This window comes from Leptopilina boulardi, unplaced genomic scaffold (assembly GCF_019393585.1).
Source record: "Leptopilina boulardi isolate dan_hultmark-lab unplaced genomic scaffold, ZJU_Lbou_2.1 LbouV2_169, whole genome shotgun sequence".
NCBI lineage: Eukaryota > Metazoa > Arthropoda > Insecta > Hymenoptera > Figitidae > Leptopilina > Leptopilina boulardi.
Window position 1 is genome coordinate 658770 of NW_026137717.1, and position 18391 is coordinate 677160.

At 29.2% G+C, this 18391-nt stretch overlaps 1 protein-coding gene across 14 annotated transcripts in view; it reads right to left on the minus strand.

Moving 5' to 3' along the window:
- LOC127277523 (CUGBP Elav-like family member 2) overlaps positions 1-18391 on the minus strand; it is a 282967-nt gene that overhangs the window by 154868 nt on the left and 109708 nt on the right. Inside the window, exons 1-2 of one of the 14 annotated variants that reach the window (XM_051298725.1) lie at positions 8413-8582; positions 7622-7773 (exon numbers count right to left, since the gene is read on the minus strand). The exons of 12 other annotated variants lie outside the window; for them this stretch is intronic. In XM_051298725.1, coding sequence (XP_051154682.1) covers positions 7622-7731 — 110 coding nt within the window. In that variant the 5' untranslated portion in view covers positions 7732-7773; positions 8413-8582. Of the gene's footprint in view, positions 1-7621; positions 7793-8412; positions 8583-18391 lie in introns of those variants that run through there. One more of the 14 variants, XM_051298726.1, reaches the window with a different exon arrangement.

The following is an 18391-nucleotide window of genomic DNA, read 5'->3' on the forward strand; positions in this document are numbered from 1 at the left end:
CATTTCAAAGTACTATGTGACTAAAGCCAGGAAAAAGACAAGAAAAACTGTCCCACATAACGAGGACACGTAGATATCTAGTGCCAAATGACACACCGCGAAAAAAAAGGTCGAAAGCTTTTTCTTTCATCTCTCTCTCTCTCTCTCCACCAAACCGCGACAAAAAATAAAAATAAAATAAAAACGAAAAGTCAACGAAAATATGTTATATAAGGAAAATATTCTGCCAGACACAGGAAATTTTTTTCCTAATGTAAAAAATCTTCATGTAAAATCCTAAAAGTGAAAAAAATTATTTTAGGGGCAAAGATTGAACAAAATTTGCATTGATAACGTAAAAATTGAATTCCTGATGAAAAACTGAGAAAAAAGTTCCTTTGCAGCATTGTATTCCATCGAGAATTGTTCAAGTTACAGCGATTTTAAATCCGCGCCAATCAGAAACAAACTTATAAATAGATCGCCGCTTTCTGATTGGCGCGGAATTAAAATTCGATTATCTCGAAAACTATTGTCTTTGGAAAATAATGCCAAAGGACATTTTGGCTCAGTTTTTATTCTAAAATAATGTCCAACTGTTAATTTTCGGTTAATGTAATTTATTATTATTATTATTTTTTTTTTCTAATTACCTATCGAATGTGAATCGTCATGAAGAGTAGAGTAAAAAAGTCATTTGCGGCATTGCAATCTATTGAAAATTGTTCGATTCACAGCGATTTTAAATCCGCGCCAATCAGACACGAAGATATAAATAGATTGCCGCTTCCTGATTGGCGCGGATTTTAAAATTCAATTATCTCAGAAAGTATTCAACATAGAAAAAAGTTACACAGAAACTTTTTACTCAGTTTTCCCTTAAGAATAACATCAAATAATTAATTTTCATTTTTCTCCAAATACTTAGGAAAATAATTATAAAAATTCATTTTTTTCTCCATTATTCTAAAAATTTGCCATTTTCTACTATTTAGAAATTTCTCCAATGAATTGCTCCTTCAAAAATTATATTCCCCCTTCAGTTAGAGACAATTTTTTTTTATTTTTGACCACAGACTCTTGTTAAATAGAACGGGGAAGAAAAAAGGATTATAAACGTCAATTCAGCAACTTGCTATTAAATTACTGAACAGCGTTCTCGTCGACATTTGACCTGAGGTCTCTCTCTTGCTCTAAACTCTTTTCCGCTTTTTTTTCCTTTTTTTTAAGCCATTACTAAGTGATGGCTTGAAAAGAGAGAGAGAAAGAAAGAAAAAGAGGGAAACTTCTTCTGCCTCCGCTCATTTTTCCTAGCTCTCAATCATGCTCTCAGTCTTTTGCCAAATCAACCCCAGCAAATTGGAGCTTGCAAATGATCCGGCTTAAAGATTCTGCTAATTGTGATGATGCTTTCAAGGGGGGGGAAGGCAGGAGGAGGGAAAATTCATCGCAAAACTAATTGCGTCGTGAGAGAGAAAGAAGATGATAAAAAAGGGGAAAGTGATAAGGGAATAAGAAGAAAAAGTAGGAAAAAAGCGAAAACAAGAAAAACTAAAAAAAAAACTAAAGAAAACTAAAAAAACTAAAAATTATAATAAAAATGAGCAAAAAAAAAATAAAATTGAAGAGGATAGAGAAAGGGGAGAAGAAGAAACGAAAATGAAGAGGGAAAAAAAGGAAGAAGTGAAAAAAAACCACTTGTCGACTCATTGGAGCCTGATTTTTGAATGAAAAAAAAGAAAGAAAAGAAAAAAGAAATCGATAATCATACGCCCGAGGACATTAAATTACGAATTCGTAATTGGAACGAAAATTCCGCTGACTGGAAATTTGCAGTTTGATTCGTTTCTCCCGTAGGCTAGAACTTACTCTAATCAGCCTTTTTTTCTAACGAGAAAAAGAGAGAGAGAAAAATCTCTAATTACAAAAAAATTCCGCTTTTTTTTTATTTTTAATGATTATTTCTGATGAGGACAATGAACACTTGTTACTGGACAAGTAGACAGGACTCTATTATAATAGAGAGTGAAAAAAAATTGTCAAATTTTTGCCACAGCTCTATTTTTTAGAATTAATCACTTTTTTTAATAAGGAAAAATAATTAAATTTTATATTCAACTAGCTGAGGTTGTAGAGGAGGAAAAACTGAGTAAAAAATCTCTTTGCAACTTTTTTCTATAACAAATACTTTTCGAGATAATTGAGTTTTAAAATCCGCGCCAATCAGAAGGCGGCAATCTATTTATAACTTTGCTTCTGATTGGCGCGGATTTAAAATCGCTGTAAATCTCACAATTTTCAATGTATTGCAATGCTCAAAAGGACTTTTTTTCTCAATTTTTCCTCAGGAATCGAATTTTCCCAATGAAAAAACAAAAATAATTTGAATTTTTCCTTACAAAAGTAATTTTTCGTCTCTTATTTGGAAAAATTTTGTTTATATAATTATTTTTATAACAAGAAAATAATTTCTTGTCTCTCAAGGGGAGGATTTAGATGACATAGAATGTACCGTGTGTGTGTGTGTACATTTGTTGGAAAAGCAAAAGCTCTATGCTAATCCGCAAAGATGACCCCAATGAACTACCAAACATAGTTTCACGAGCCTTTCAAGCTTTCGCTTTGACGTTAGGAAGAGGCAACTTACGCTTCAAGTACGCCTCTTGTACCTGTCGTCTCGTCGTGTGGTCGTCTGCTTTACTCTCTCTTGTTAAGCAACCTCATCGTTTTCTTGTGGTGGCCTCCTATGTCATCCTTATGTCACGATCTCGCCATAAACCCGAGACTTGATCGCCGAAAGACAGAAATCTTGGTCAGCAAAAGAGTCGTCACATTACACAAAAACACAATTGACCCAGCATTGCATTAGATTTCAATTTCATTAATTAAATTAAATTTTAATTAATAAATACAAATTTTTAATTTTTTAACCAAAAGGTATGTAAAATTAAAAAAGAAACCAAAAAAAAAAAATTTTTAAATAATAAAAATTGGTTAATTGAGAGCAATTTTAATAAATGACCTTGAAACAAATTCGGCTGGGCCGAACAATTTACAAAAGTTAAAATTGCTCTAAAATCGAAAATTTTCGATAAAAAATAAAAACTTTTTTTCCATTTTCTTTACTAAAACAATCTTTTTTCCCCCCCTTTGTGAAATTTAATTCTATTTTCTCACGATTATTATTAATTAATATTCATAACGCGTCGTTAAGCGGAAATATTATAATTTTACTCGACTTGAGGATAATTTGTATTCATGGTGCTATATATTGTATATAATGCTGAAATCATCTGTTTAGAGAAGAGTCCCCTCTCTCGCTCACTCTCTCTTTGCTCTCTAAATTCGCAATAAGGGAAAATTCATATGTCGTCGTTGTCGTTTCACGAAAAGTGAAAATCGGGAAATTTTAGGCACACTTTGAAGGGAAAATGAGACGATGTTTAAACCTTTACCACAACTTTCCAAAATACACTTTGGTTATTATCATAGACCTGCAAAAAACATTATCGTTAAAAGAGATCACTCTCGACGATTATGGTCCATGAGAGTTTGCAGCTTTTCGCTGACTTTACTTCCGCTATAGAATTTTACCACTTTCGATTAAGAAAAAAAAAACTCGTTGCAATTAGTCTCGATTAAAAAATATAATTAAAAAAATAAAATTAAAATTATAATAAAAAAATTACGAAATTGAATATTTTAAAAATATTTGAATTTGTATTGAAAAAATAATTATTCAGTTAAAAAGTAAATTCAAAAATTGTAAATTTGCATTAAGAGGGAAATTTAAAGTAAATATGTCCCAAGAAACATTTTTCTACGATCATTCCTTTTTGAGTTATGCGATTTTTAATGCGCGGATAAATTTCAAGGTCACGGCTAAAATTGTTTCGGCCCAAAAGTTAAAATAGCTCTAAAATCCACAATTTTCATCCTAGGCAAAAATGGTAAAGAACACTTTTTCTTGTTTTTACACTAAATTTTTAATTTTTGCATTGAAAAAACGAAAATAAAATTTTTTTTCCCAAAATAATTGTATTTTAAATCAAATTTTTGGATAAAAATGAAGTTTCGATGGAAAATTACAATTTTTTTTTTCATTAAAATTCAATTTCTATGGATTATTATTTCAAACATTGAAATTCTCGGTTAGTGAATTTCTATGGAAAATTATATCAAGAGAGTGAGTGAGTGAGAGAGAAAGATGATGAGACCGACTTCTCTATATTCTCTGTGTATATATGTCGAGAAATGCAAACGGTTATCGGAGTATAATTCAATTACCAAATCTTCACGGTGTCTGGAGCGCCATTGTCCCCTGGCTTTCCCTTTTACCGGGTGCTGATTCGTTATCGCCCTCCGGGAGACACAATGGTGTTAAACAGGAGATAACCAAACTGATAACTACCAGCACCGCTCGAACCGCAACTTCGTTAACGTTTACAAAGCTCCAACGAACCAGAGGTTTGGCCAGACGACAATTAAAAAAGAGAAGAAAAAAAAGGAAAAAAAAAAATTTTTCACTATACAGTTTACTCTCGATAAGTGGTCATTTTATTTATTTTTTTTTAGTTTATTCTTACTAAATGATAACTAATTATCGAGGGTCGAATATAAATAAAAACAAATTTGATCAGTTATCCAGGTTCGACTGCAATTGAAAAATAAAATAGTGGCCAATTGATCAATTATCGAGGTTTAAGTGCAATTAAAAATAAAATAGCAAAATGACCAGTTATCGAGATTCTAATGCAAATAAAAAATAAAAACAATAACAAAAGAGAACTTTTATCGAGGTTCAACTGTAATTGAAAAATAAAATAGCGGCGAAGGGACCAATTATCGAGGTTTGAGTGTAATTAGAAATAAAATAGAAAAGTGACTAGTTAGCGAGGTTTGACTGCAAATAAAAAACAAAAATAATAACAAAGAGACCACTTATAAAGGTTCAACTGTAATTGAAAAATAAAATAACAAAGAGACCACTTATCAAGGATCGACTGTAATTGAAAAATAAAATAACAAAGAAACCAATTATCGAGGTTCTACTGTAATTGAAAAATAAAATAATAACAAACATTTCAATTATCGAGGTTCGACTGCAAATAAAAAATAAAATAACACCAAACTGACCAATTATCGAGGTTCGACTGCATCAAAAAAATAAAAAACCACAAAAAAATCCCCCCATTGAAGAAAAAACAAGGTTTTTAGGGCAAATAAAGGGGAAAAGAAGAAATAAAAAATTTTTATTGTGTGTAACTCTTGGTAAATAACAAAAAAAAAAGTAGATAAACGTTCAAAGTAGAAGAAGAGCACACGCAAAGGGTGGACGAACTCAGCTAGTGGTTAGAGAGATGGGAGAAAAGGGGTGAAGTGGAGGGGGGGGGGGTTTGGCTGCCGGAAGTCGAGGAAGAAAAAGAGGAACCGGAAGCAAGGTCCACGTGACCCGACGTGCTCATTGGCTGGAATGCAGATACCACCTTCTCCCTCCCCCCTCCACCCCATCGTCTCCTACTCCTTTACTCTACTTCTTCATCCTCTCATTCGCCTCTCACACTCCCCCCCCTCACCTTCCCCTTTTTCACCACCCTTTACCACCTATAACCAACCACGACGATTTTATCCCATGACTCCCGGCAACCCACTCGACACAATACACTATTTCACGTTTCAAACTCACTGAGAGATAAGGCTATATATATATATATATATATGATTGAAACAGAAGAGCCAACGAAATATAATATCAGTTTTGAAATGTTAAATTTGTAACAATTCACGTGTATTTGAAAAAAAAAATATATATACACAGTAAAAAAGGAAAAGAGATAGAAAAGTTGTCAAAATTTTTTTTTAATTATTTAAAAAAATTGGAATATTTGAGGAATATTTTTATGGAATATTTGTGGAATATTTTCCAAAACAATTGTGGAATATTTAAGAAATATTTTCAGGGAATATTTATAGAATAAATTTGGAATATTTAAGGAATATTATTATGGAATATTAATAGAATAATTGTGGAATATGCAAGGAATATTTAAATACAATATAATTATGGAACATTCATGGAATATTCATCAAAAAAAATTGTGGAATATGTAAGGAATATTTTTATATCATATTCATAGAATAATTGTGGAATATGTAAGGAATATTTTAATGGAATATTATTATGGAATAATCATAAAGAATAATTGTGGAATATTTACGAAATATTTGTAGAAAATTGAAAAAAAAAATTGTGAAATATTTTTATGGAATATTTTTATGAAATAATTATTGAATATTTATGGAATATTTATAAAATATTTCAATGCAATATTTAAGTAACATTCCTATGGAATATATAAATTATATTTCTATAGAATATTTATGTAATATTCATTGGAATATTTAAGTAATATTCTTTTGGAATAATTAGGTGATATTATTTCGAAATATTTAGAAAATATTCCTTTGGAATATTTAGGTAATATTCATTGGAATATTTAAGTAAAATTCCTTTGGAATATTAAGGTAATATTCCTTTGGAATATTTAGGTAAAATCCTTTTGGAATATTTATGTAATATTCATTGGAATATTTAAGTTAAATTCCTTTGGAATATGTAGGTAATATTACTTTGGAATATTTAGGTAATATTCCTTTGGAATATTTAGGTAATATCCTTTTGGAAAATTTAGGTAATATTTCTTTGAAATATTTAGGTAATATTCCTTTGGAATATTTAGGCAATATTCCTTTTGTATATTTATTTATAAAATAAAATTTAAAAAAAATTAAAAATTAATAATTTCCAAAACCACATACATAATATAATATATAAACTTTTATTTTCGACTTCTTCGAAGCGAAACAAAAGATCATTGTCGTAAATTCTCAACAAAATACAAAGGGGCCAAAAAAAAAATATAGGAAGAAAAAAAAACGACAACAAACTCGATCATATAGAGCCTTTTGAATGCTCGTCGCGCGTTTAAAGTTACTTGATGCGAACCAAAGTTATTATGCTTTAGCAAAAGATTTTCAGGTGACTTGGCAAGTAACACAAACTTTTATGTGTCTCGATTATAAAAAAAATTTTAAATTGTTCGGAAAATATATAAATGCCATTTTTTTAACATGAAAAAAAAATACAAAAATTTTATAGAACTAAAAAACAATAAAAAAAAATTACTGTAATTTCAATTAATTAAAATCACAGTATTTAATAATTATAATTATATATTAATTACCCGGAAAAATTTATAATAAATAAAAAAAAATTGTATTAAAAATAATATAGAAAAATAAATTTTTCTTTTATATTATTTTATAATTATTTTTTTTAATTAAATTTTGTTTTAATAATTTACAATGTTAAAAAAATAATAATTTTTTAATTTAAAAAATATTTTTTTAATAATTTACAATTTTAAATAAATAATAATTTTTTTCAATTTTTTTTTTATTTATTTTTAATGGGAAATTAAAAAAAAAAATTTTTTGTTAATAAAAAACAAAAAAAATTTTATTTAAAAAATATATTAATTTTGAAAAATAGAAAAAAACAGTAAATAATATTATATTATATAAATAATAATAATTGAAATTACATTAATTGAAAATAATTTTATATTTATAAAAAAAATACCTTGCTGTCTGGTTAAGTAGATCGAATGAAATATTATTGTTAACATCGACCTCCATTGCATAACCATAATCACTTTTTAGCGATCTAATGTACTTTTCCGGAAACACCATTTTCAAAAAAATGTTTTTTTTCTTTTTTTTCTCACTGTTTCACTATTAAAAAATAAAATCGCTAATTTTCTTTTGAATAAAAATTTTTTTTATTAGATAAATTCAAGATTTGAAAAAACAAAAAAAAAACAACAATTTTAAAAAATATAAAATATGCAAAATTAAAAAACTTTACTAACAGTTGAATAATAATATTTAGCCTTTTTCTCAATGATAAATATAAAAATTAAATTTATTTAAAAAACTAAAATAATTTATTTCTATTTTTTAAAGTACTGTTTTAAAAAACTACAAATTAAGTAAAATAAAAAATATATACCTATATATTTTTTGTAACAGTATTTTTTGTAATAGCAAATTTTTTAAATTAATAATTAAAAATTTTGGAAAAAATCAATATTGAGAAAAAAAAATTATTTTACACTTTTTTTGTAAATTTAGAAATTAAATTTTTTAATTATAAAAAAAACCACAAAAAATGTATTTTAAATATTTTTTTTTTTTTTGGAAATTAGAAAAAAATTAATTTCCCAAAACTTGAATTAGTCTAAAAACAAAAAAAAACTCGAATTAATTTTTAATTAACAAAAAATGTTAATTACGATTAAATATAATAATAATAATAATAATAATAATAATAATAATAAAATACAAAAAATCACTTTCTGTTTTTTTACGAACCAGTAAAAATTTGTTTGAAGAGAAAAACTAAAATTTTCCCGTTGCCGAAAAAAAAGGAAAATCACTATAATAATAAATTTCTTTCTTTTTTTTTTTTAAAGAAAATTTTATTTTCAACTTCGCGAACGATACGTGACTATTGGCAGTTCACACGACACTGAAACGAATATAATATTATAATATAGAGAGAAAGAAAGAGAGAAAGAATAAAATATGCTAGACTATATTAAAATGAGGCAAATGATCAAAATTCTCCGAAAACTATACTGGACTCAATTGTAATGAGACCTGAAAATGTAAACAAAACCAAAAGGACAGATAAATAGAGTCTCGAAACTATAAAGTTTCCTTATCTCCGTTTTCGAAGCAAAATGAAATATATATTATATTTGAGAATAAAATTGAATTTGGAATTTATTTTCAATTTGCAATTAATATTTATAGTTATAATTTTTTTTTATTTATAAAATTTAATTATTAATTTATTTATTATTTTCAATTTAAAATATTTTATTTTTTACATTTACAAAATATTCTCTTGGAAAATTAATTTAATTATAAACATTATTAAATAAAAAAATAAAAAAAAAATTTATAAGTAAAAAATATTTTCATTAATCGACAAAAGAAATTCTTTTTTTTTTTTTATTACGAAAAAAGAACCAAAAAAATATTCCAGAAATATTCATGGGAATATTTTGAAAATATTATTAAGAAATATTTCCAAAATATTGTATAGGAATATTACTAAAATATTGATTAGAAATATTTTTAAAATATTCCAGGAATATTTTAATGGAATATTTTATAAAATATTCCATAGGAAAATTTCCAGAATATAATATAGAAATATTTTTTATATATAATAAAATTAAAATATAACATTTGAATAAAACTAAAAAAAATATTCCAAAGAAATATTCATGAAATATTCCATATGAATATTACTAAAATATTCCTAAGTAATATGCCTAAGTAATATTCCTAAAATATTCGATAGGAATAATACTAAAATATTCTATTGAAATTTTAATACTCCATAGGAATTTTAATATTCCATAGGAATATTACTAAAATATTCCTAAGTAATATTACTAAAATATTCCTAAAATATTCCTAAGTAATATTCTTAAAATATTCCATAGAAATATTACTAAGCTGTTCCATAGTAATATTACTAAAATATTCCATAGAAATTTTAATATTCCATAGGAATTTTAATATTCCACAGGAATATTACTGAACTATTCAAAATAAATATTAATAAAATATTTCCTAGGATTATTACTAAAATAGTCAAAATATTTTTGTAATATTCCATTTTTTAAAATATTACACAAGAAAATTACTACAATTTTTTTAATAGAAATATTCCTAAAATATTCCAGAAGTAAATTTCCAAAATTGTACATTAAAATTATTATAAAATATTAAAAAAAAAATTGTTATTAAACATTCCATATAAATATAATTTTACTAAATAAATATAATAAAAAAAATTCTTTTTTTACACTAACTATTTTATTTAATTTTTCTCAACCTACTAACAATTTTTTTTTCTTTCAAACTATTAATAAAAAAGGAGAAGAAAAGAATTATTTTTCCTCTAAAAAAAAGAAGAAAAAGTATATATTCAAAAAATAAAAAAAAAAATAATTTCCCCACAAGAAAATTTAATTGTTTTCTGTAAACTTGTGAGAGAGTTTGGTTTGAAACTGCGAATATAATATGTAACCAAAAAGAAAAGAAAGAAAGAAAAGAAGAAAAATTCTATATAGAAAAATGGGGGTCGCGCGGAAAATTTCACCCCGTACGCCTTGGCTTTTAAGTCGACGCTCGGTATTACGAGGCCGAGTATGGGCTTTATTGTTACAGTTTAATTACTTTGACAGAAGAGTAAGGGGCAACCGCAAAGAACGTTGGGGTGCGTTTCACCAGGTGTAGGGGGCTGGGGGAGGAAATTTTAATATGCAACGCGCCAACGGATGGCGAGAATGAATTTAATACTTCGGGGGTTTTCCCTCTGAAGTGGTGCCTTTCGTGAAAACCTACTTTTCTGTCAACGACGTGTAATACTTCTCTAGTGCGCGCTCTTCTGAAATTCGCATATTCCATCTTATTTCTCTTCTTTTTTTATTTTTTTCTTGAATGAAACAAAAAAAATTTTTCTTTTTTTATTTTAAATTTAACGAAAAATTAAATTTAATAAATAAAAAAAATTATTTTTGCATTTAAAGACAGTGGAAACAAAATTGTGTAAAAAATAATTAAAAATTGAGGAAAATATTTTTTTTTTTTTGAAAAAGGGGCGCTATATAGTATAAATAATGTCCTGAGGGTACTCTAAAAGACGCAATGGTTGTGAAGGTGCGATGCAAAGTGGTTTAGTAAATCGCCAAGGGATTAGAAAGTCAAGAAATGAAATCAATAAAAATTTTCCCAAAGGGGCGCCGAATAGTAAGGGTACGGCCCTGGCGGCGAGAGGACCCGAAGAGAGGCGTAACCACCCGAAACACGTCAGTCGGTCGCTGACAGCCGTTGAGTGAACACACTTCGACCGCTCATTGACACGCTTCGGGTGGTTTCGCCTCTCTTCGGACCCTCTCGCCGCCAGGACCGTACCCTTACTATTCGGCGCCACTTCGGGAAAATTTCTAATTTTTTCATTTCTTGACTTTATAACCCCTCGGCGAATGACTAAATCACTTTGTATCGCACCTTCACTACTATTGTTCGCTAGATGAAAGCCTCGTTAGTCAAAGAGCAAGTCCATCCTAAAGCAGAGAGAGAGAGAGACAGAGAGAGACCTTTAAAATAAAAGAATCCTCTTCACAAAACCCTCAACGTTAATCTAATTTATCTCACCCCTCAATAATATGGCCTCATTATTTTTTTTGACGCATAAAAAAATTAAATTTTCCCGCCGAAATAAATTTTTTTTCATGTTAAAAATAAAATTTGAATCGCTATTAGTCAACGGTTTTTTTTTAAAAATATATTGGAGAGAGTGACCCATTAATTAACTCTACTGTCTGGATAGCTCGAATTTAACGAATTGGTATAAAATAAAATCTGTTTTCGAAGCGAGAGGCCGATGCTATTTCTCTAACAAGGGGCCATTATTCGTGTCTCGAATTCAGTAATAATAATAATAAAATAATGAAATCGACACCGAAAAACTCATTTGCAATAAATACGAGTATAAAATAATAGGTGAACGATTTCCCTACGATTTGATTGATTGCCATTGGAATTTACAAAACAGATAAAATATTGACAAAAAAAACAAGATTGGCATTTTTTTAATTGGTAAAATTCATTGAAAAAAAAATTTATAAATAATTTCTTTTTTTTATAGAAATAATTCGAAAAATTCAGTGACGATATAATTCGGAACAAAAGTTAGGGAAAAAACTTTTTTAATCTGTTTTGCTATCTCCAGTTTTTAAGGAGAGATTTTTTTTTCACGATCGAAGAGTTGGCAAAAGAATCTTATTTTCAAGGACTTAACGACGGATCCTTCTTTTTTTCTCTCATCGAACAGAGTAAAAGGTAATTTACATTCAATTCAGGAAATCCCAGATGTCTATTGGCTAAAGAACCATTCGGATGAAAATATCCGACTATCCAGCTCCTAAAGCGGATATCCTGGCATCTGCATAATTCCATCCTCATTTTCTTTTCAAACTAGTCTTTCTTTTGGTCCATTTTCTTCCCTTTCGATTATAAAAATTTTTTATTTTAACAATTTTTTTTGTCGTAATCGATTTTTTTTATTTATTATTCTAAAAAAAAATTTTATTCTACTCTTAAATTTTAATAAAATTAGAAATATTTTGTTTAAAATTAAATAAAATATTTTAAAAAAGAAAAATGTAAAAATTTATCTAATTAGAAAACGAGAAATGGACTAATTAGGGAATTTTTTCGAAGGGGCGCCGAAGAGTAAGGGTACGGCCCTGGCGGCGAAAGGTCACAAAGAGAGGCGGAACCACCCGAAGCGAGTGAGTCGCCGGTCGAACTGTGTTGACTCGACGGCGGTCGGCGAGCGACTGACACGCTTCGGATGGTTCCGGCTCTCTTCGGGCGCTCTCGCCGCCAGGGACGAATCCTTAATATTTGGCGCCCCTTAGGAAAAATTTTATTATTTCCTAATTTTATTTACAATTATTATTATTATTATTATTTGTTATTACTATTATTATTATTATTATAATTCCTATTATTGTTACTATTAGAACTAGGATACAAGTTTCTAAAAAGTAATTACCCTTCCCCTATTAATTCTGCAAGTTATTTTATTTTAATTTTGTTTCCTTTTTTAACATTTTATATAATTTTTTTTTATTTTTAAACAGAAAATTCTTTTTTTAAAAAGAAAATTAAAAGTAGTTTTTAATTTAAATTCACCATTTTAATAACATCAAAAAGAAAATCTCATCTCACAAACTATAAAAAAAATTTTTTTCTTAAATTTACCAGATTTATTCTGCCATTCGCTTATTGAAATTGGCATGTAATTAGACTTTCAATCTTTTGTCTTAATTCATTCTGTCAAGTAGTGAAGTATCTTTCCTTTCGAGTTTATCCAAAGAAACTGCGAACGACATTGATGGCAAAGAGAGGGGTGAGAGAGAAAGGTAGTATCTTCCATTCAAATGCTTTCGTTTGTTTGTCGACTTCTCTTTAAAACTCGACTCATTCTCTCCTTTAACAGCCCTTCAGAATGAAGCTTACGTAACGAGAAAAAGAGAGAGAGAGAAACTCGACAGTTTACTCTTTAAGTATAAAACAACGACGTTTGTTATAATCGTTAGCCGCGTAAAAGCGAGTACAATAAAATCATTTCGAGGATAAGCAATTTTCATGTTAGAATAAAATGACGGAACTTTGCATTTTCTTCTTTGATGGAGTAAGTTATTTTTTACTTTACTTTCTGGTAGCTTTATTTAATTTACGGTTTTATTCATTTTTCTCTAGTGAAATTTTGTAATAAAGTGGGAAAATGATTTTCTAATTGTGTTTTTAAAAATATTTTTAGTTAGAAAATTTTTTTTATAGGGGCGCTATGTAGTATAGATACGGTCCTGAGGGTACTCCAAAAGACGCAATGGTTGTGAAGGTGCGATGCAAAGTGGTTTAGTCATTCGCCAAGGGATTAGAAAGTCAAGAAATGAAATAAATAGAAATTTTCCCAAAGGGGCGCCGAATAGTAAGGGTACGACCCTGGCGGCGAGAGTGCCCGAAGAGAGGCGGAACCATCCGAAACGCGTCAGTCGGTCGCCGACCGCCGTTGAGTCAACACAGTTCGACCGCTTACTGACGCGCTTCGGGTGGTTCCGCCTCTCTTCCGGCCCTCTGGCGCCAGGGCCGTACCCTTACTATTCGGCGCCCCTTCGGGAAAATTTCTAATTTTTTCATTTCTTGACTCTATAATCCCTCGGCGAATGACTAAACCACTTTATATCGCACCTTCACTACTAATGCGTCTTTTGGAGTACCATCAGGACCGTATCTTTACTACTCAGCGCCCCTTTTTCAAAAAAAAGAATATTTTCCTCAATTTTTAAATATTTTTAACAAAATTTTGTTTCCACTGTCTTTACATCTCTTTAATTATTTTCACTCTAGTTTTAGTTACATTTCAACCAATTATCCCCCAATTATTCTTTTTCGTTCCGACAATTTTTTTTCCTTAAAAAATCTATTTTTTTGAGAATAACACGATTATTTGGAACATTAAGAGCGATAAGAGCTCAAAAGAAACAAAAAAAAATGCTTCTAAATGAATACAATCAGGAAAAAAAGTGAAGGGGGGCAAAAAAAATTGAACGCATCAAGAGAAATGCACTGGCGTAGTTGAAATTTAGTTTCCAGACCCTATCCAACGAAATGAGGGTGATGCCTATTATTCAAATTCTCTTGAAATAAAAAAAAAGGTACCGGACTCAATGGCAAATTACGTTATCATTATCTCGCGAATTCACTCACCGGAATGCATCGTCGAAGTGAAAATATTCAAGGGAAATAAAAGAAAAGAGAAAAAAATTGGAGAAAGAAGTGAGAGAGAGAAAGAGGCTTTGAAATATTTTTTTTCGCGCTTCATGTCATAAATAATTAACTATTATGCATATTAATTAAACTAATTAATAATCATAAAAAAATGATTTATTTATAAAAGTAGAAATTAAAAAGGACGCAAGAGGAAGTCGAGTTGTCGTAACAACTTTTATTCTCGAAGGGCAAAGATTTTTTTCTCTCTCTTATTTCATTTTTTTTTCATTAACATTTTCCATTTTTCATATATATATATATAAAGGAATTTAAAATGAATTCGGAAATTGTTTGAAGTCAGCGAATCTGAATAAGTTCCCGAGACCTCGTAACTTGGGGGAAAAAGGGATTTAAAGTTATTGAAAGTTTTCTTATCTTATTGAGCAGGAAATTTATATTCAGACAATAAAGCGGAGATATTTTAAATAATTGATTTTGACAAAAAAAAAAACAAATTTATATATACTTTTTAAATAATTTTTTTTCTCGATTAATTTTATAAATAATTTTATAAACGAAAATAATATTTTAATAATTTTTTTTTGCAATATAAAAATTAATATATTTTAAAAAAATTTTTAAATAATTTTTTTAAATTAATAAATTTTTTAATTAAATCCGGGAAAATTAATATTATATGGAAAATTAATTACTTCCCGGAGAAAATTATGTATCGTTATTAACTATCAGTTATCAAATATGACTTAATAATTTAATTTGCAGAAATAGAGTCATGTCGAATATTATTTGCGTTTCATGAAACTAATCCTCAAATAGTGTTAATGGTCTTGATGAGATTTTGCACTGAGATGCATCTCTAATTGAATTTATGATTCGATTATTATTGTCATAGTCTCTCAACTGTTTGACCCAATTTGCGCACACTCTCTCTCTCTCTCTCTCTCAAACACTCATAATTTAATTAAATTTAATTATAAAAATTTTATTTTTTATCATTATTCAATTAATTATTTTACACTCGAGAGAGAGAATGAAAATCTTTTTTTTTTCTTATATAGGTATATACATTTTTTAATTAAATAATTATTTTCAACTATCTTTTATTATCTTACATAATATTAAAAAAAATATTTTATTTAAATAAAAGAAATATATATCAAAAAATTAATGTTAATTATTAAAATACAATCTTAAAAAAAAATTTTCCCGGTAACTATTAATTGCTAATTTAAATTTAATTAATTTTTTTTAATTTCAATTATGAGAATTTACATTTAAATTAAAATCAAAGTGTTCATGTTAGAAATTTTTTTTTTTTTTTTTTAATTACAGAAAAATAAAAATAATAATAATTTTGTGAGTAAAAATAAATTGCTACTGGACAGAAATACGGGTAATGAAAAAAGAAGATGGGAGAAATTTATTTTTTTTTTGATGGCGCAGAAAAGTAACGGAGTCACTTAGTTGGTAGGTGGCTTTAATTTTTATGCCACCGGAAGTTTTGGAAGAGAGTTTTAAATACCCCCGCGCGCTACTGATTGTCCGCAATTTCTTTTCTCTCGTCTCTTCTTTTTTTCCACCATCTCTCAATGAAATTTTTTTTTACACCGAGCCATGGCTTATTTTTTCAACTAAAAACTCTTTTAAATACCAAGAATGTTTTTTTCCCACTATTCCTACCCTTTTATTGATGTTAATTAAAATAATTTTCATCGAAAAAAGAATAAAAAGTAAATAAAAAAATTTCAGGAAAATAATAAATTTTTTGGAAAAGGGCACCAGGGGTCAAAGAATACGCCCCTGGTGGAAATATGGAATGAGTAATATTAATAAAATAACGATGAGTTTAAATAATTATAAATGGAAATATAATTAATAGAACATTTTTTTAAAGGAGCCCAGAGTATAAAGTATACGGCCCTGGTGGCAGTTGTTTTTGGTAGATTTGGAGGTTTTACGATTGTCGAGAAAATTTGGAAGCGAAAAAAGGGATTATTTGAAAATTTCCACGAAAGGGCCCCGGGTAGTGATGATACGGCCCTGATGTCGAAGACGCCCGACCGGCTCTGTACATCTCCGAAGCGCGTCTTGATAATTTGGAAATCACGAAAAAGAATTACTTGGAAATTTTCACGGAGGGGCCCCAAGTAGCGAGAATACGGTCCTGGTATTCGTGTGAGTTCGGCTACGTTCGCGGGTCTTCGTTACCAGGGCCGTATCATCACTACCCGGGGCGCTTTCGAGGAAAATTTCAAATAATTCCTTTTTTTCGCTTTCAAATTATCAAGACGCACTTCGGGAGTGTTCGGAGCCGATCGGGCGTCTTTGCCACCAGGGCCGTATCATCACTACTTGGGGCCCTTTCTGAATATTTATGAATAATCCTTTTTCGCGGTTTCTAAATTACCTAGACGCGCTTTGGAGGTGTTCGGAACCGTTCGTACATCTTCGCCACCAGGGCCGTATCCTCGCTACTTGGGGCCCCTTTGAGAAAATTTCCAAATAATTCACTATTTCGGCTTCCAAATTATCTAGACAATTCTAAAACCTTTAAATCTACCAAAACATATTTTTTTTTGTTTTTTTCAACATCGAAATAATTTTTTTTTCTCCTTTTTTCTAAATCTACGTAACTTTTGTTTACCAAAATAATAAATAAGTCTTTTTTTAAAATAAAGAAAATAATTCAAAGGTAAATTCGTCGATTTCCATTTGAAGTGTTTAAATTGTCGCTGATGTCTATTATACAGTTGCCAAATCCGGGATTAGTTGAAAATACGTTCGATGGCGAAACATTGCGGTGCTTCCACACACACACACATTTATATAGAGGGATCGACTCTACTGACGCCTCACCTCGTTGGAAAAGGGTTTTATCGGTGGATTAGCATTGCTTTACATAGTCTCGAAACGGGGTTAAGAGAGGAGGGGGCAAAAGGGGGTTTGCATAGGTTTTGGCCCTTTCTCTCTTACTCTCTATAACAACGAATAGGTTACAACCGCATTGAAGAATCTACCACCAACCAATTTTGCTTGTGGTGACTAAAGCACGATGAGAAAATACGGACGATTATTATTAGGAGTGTGAAAGAAAAAGAAATGAAAAGAAGAAAAGAATTTCTAGTAACGTGTGTGCTTCTGCGTTGGGTGGAGAGCGACTAACGCGTTTTTATATATTTTTTTATATAGAAATAAAATATAAAAAAAACATTTTCCTAACTTCTGCGCTTCTGCGTTGGATAGAGAGTGACTATCGCGTCTTTATATATTTCTATAATTAGAAATAAAATATAAGTAAAAAATACATTTTGTATAACTCTCGTGCTTCTGCATTGGGTGGAGAGCGACTAATTTCTTCTCCTTTCTTAATAATAAATTAATAATAAATTTCCCCGATGAAAATATTTCCCTCTCTATATAAATATTAAAGTATAAAGTGAAATTCTGTTTGGTAAATGATGCGGGTGATTTGAAGGAGGGTTGAAGTAGAAATCTAAGAGAGAGTTTCGAAGAGGAGGGAGGCAGGCATGAATTTGCCACGTGCCAGGTACAGGCAGATTGGGTAAACGAGGTCGACAAATCGCAGGAAATTACGAGAGCAGAGGAAAGAAGAGAGGGTTCACTTTTTTTTTTTTTTTTTGCTTTTTCTTTCCGTGACTTTTCCTTGTAATGGAAAATCTAAGCACCATTGGAGTCGAGTGCCAGTGTGCAAGAGGAGAGACTACTGGCAACGACATTTTCTTCCCCTTGCGTAATTTTTTTTCCATTTTTTTTTTTTGCAAAAATAAAGTAAATCCTTGTATAGGTGTAAAACGTGAGCATTGTTCAACACTCGACTGACTCTTCGCACAAAGCCAAAAAAAGGAGAAAGTCAATTTTTTTTATATTTTTTTTTTCACTTTACCTGCTTTTTTCTGATCGATTCTAACAAGAATGTAAACCAAGGGTATCGACAATATTAGAG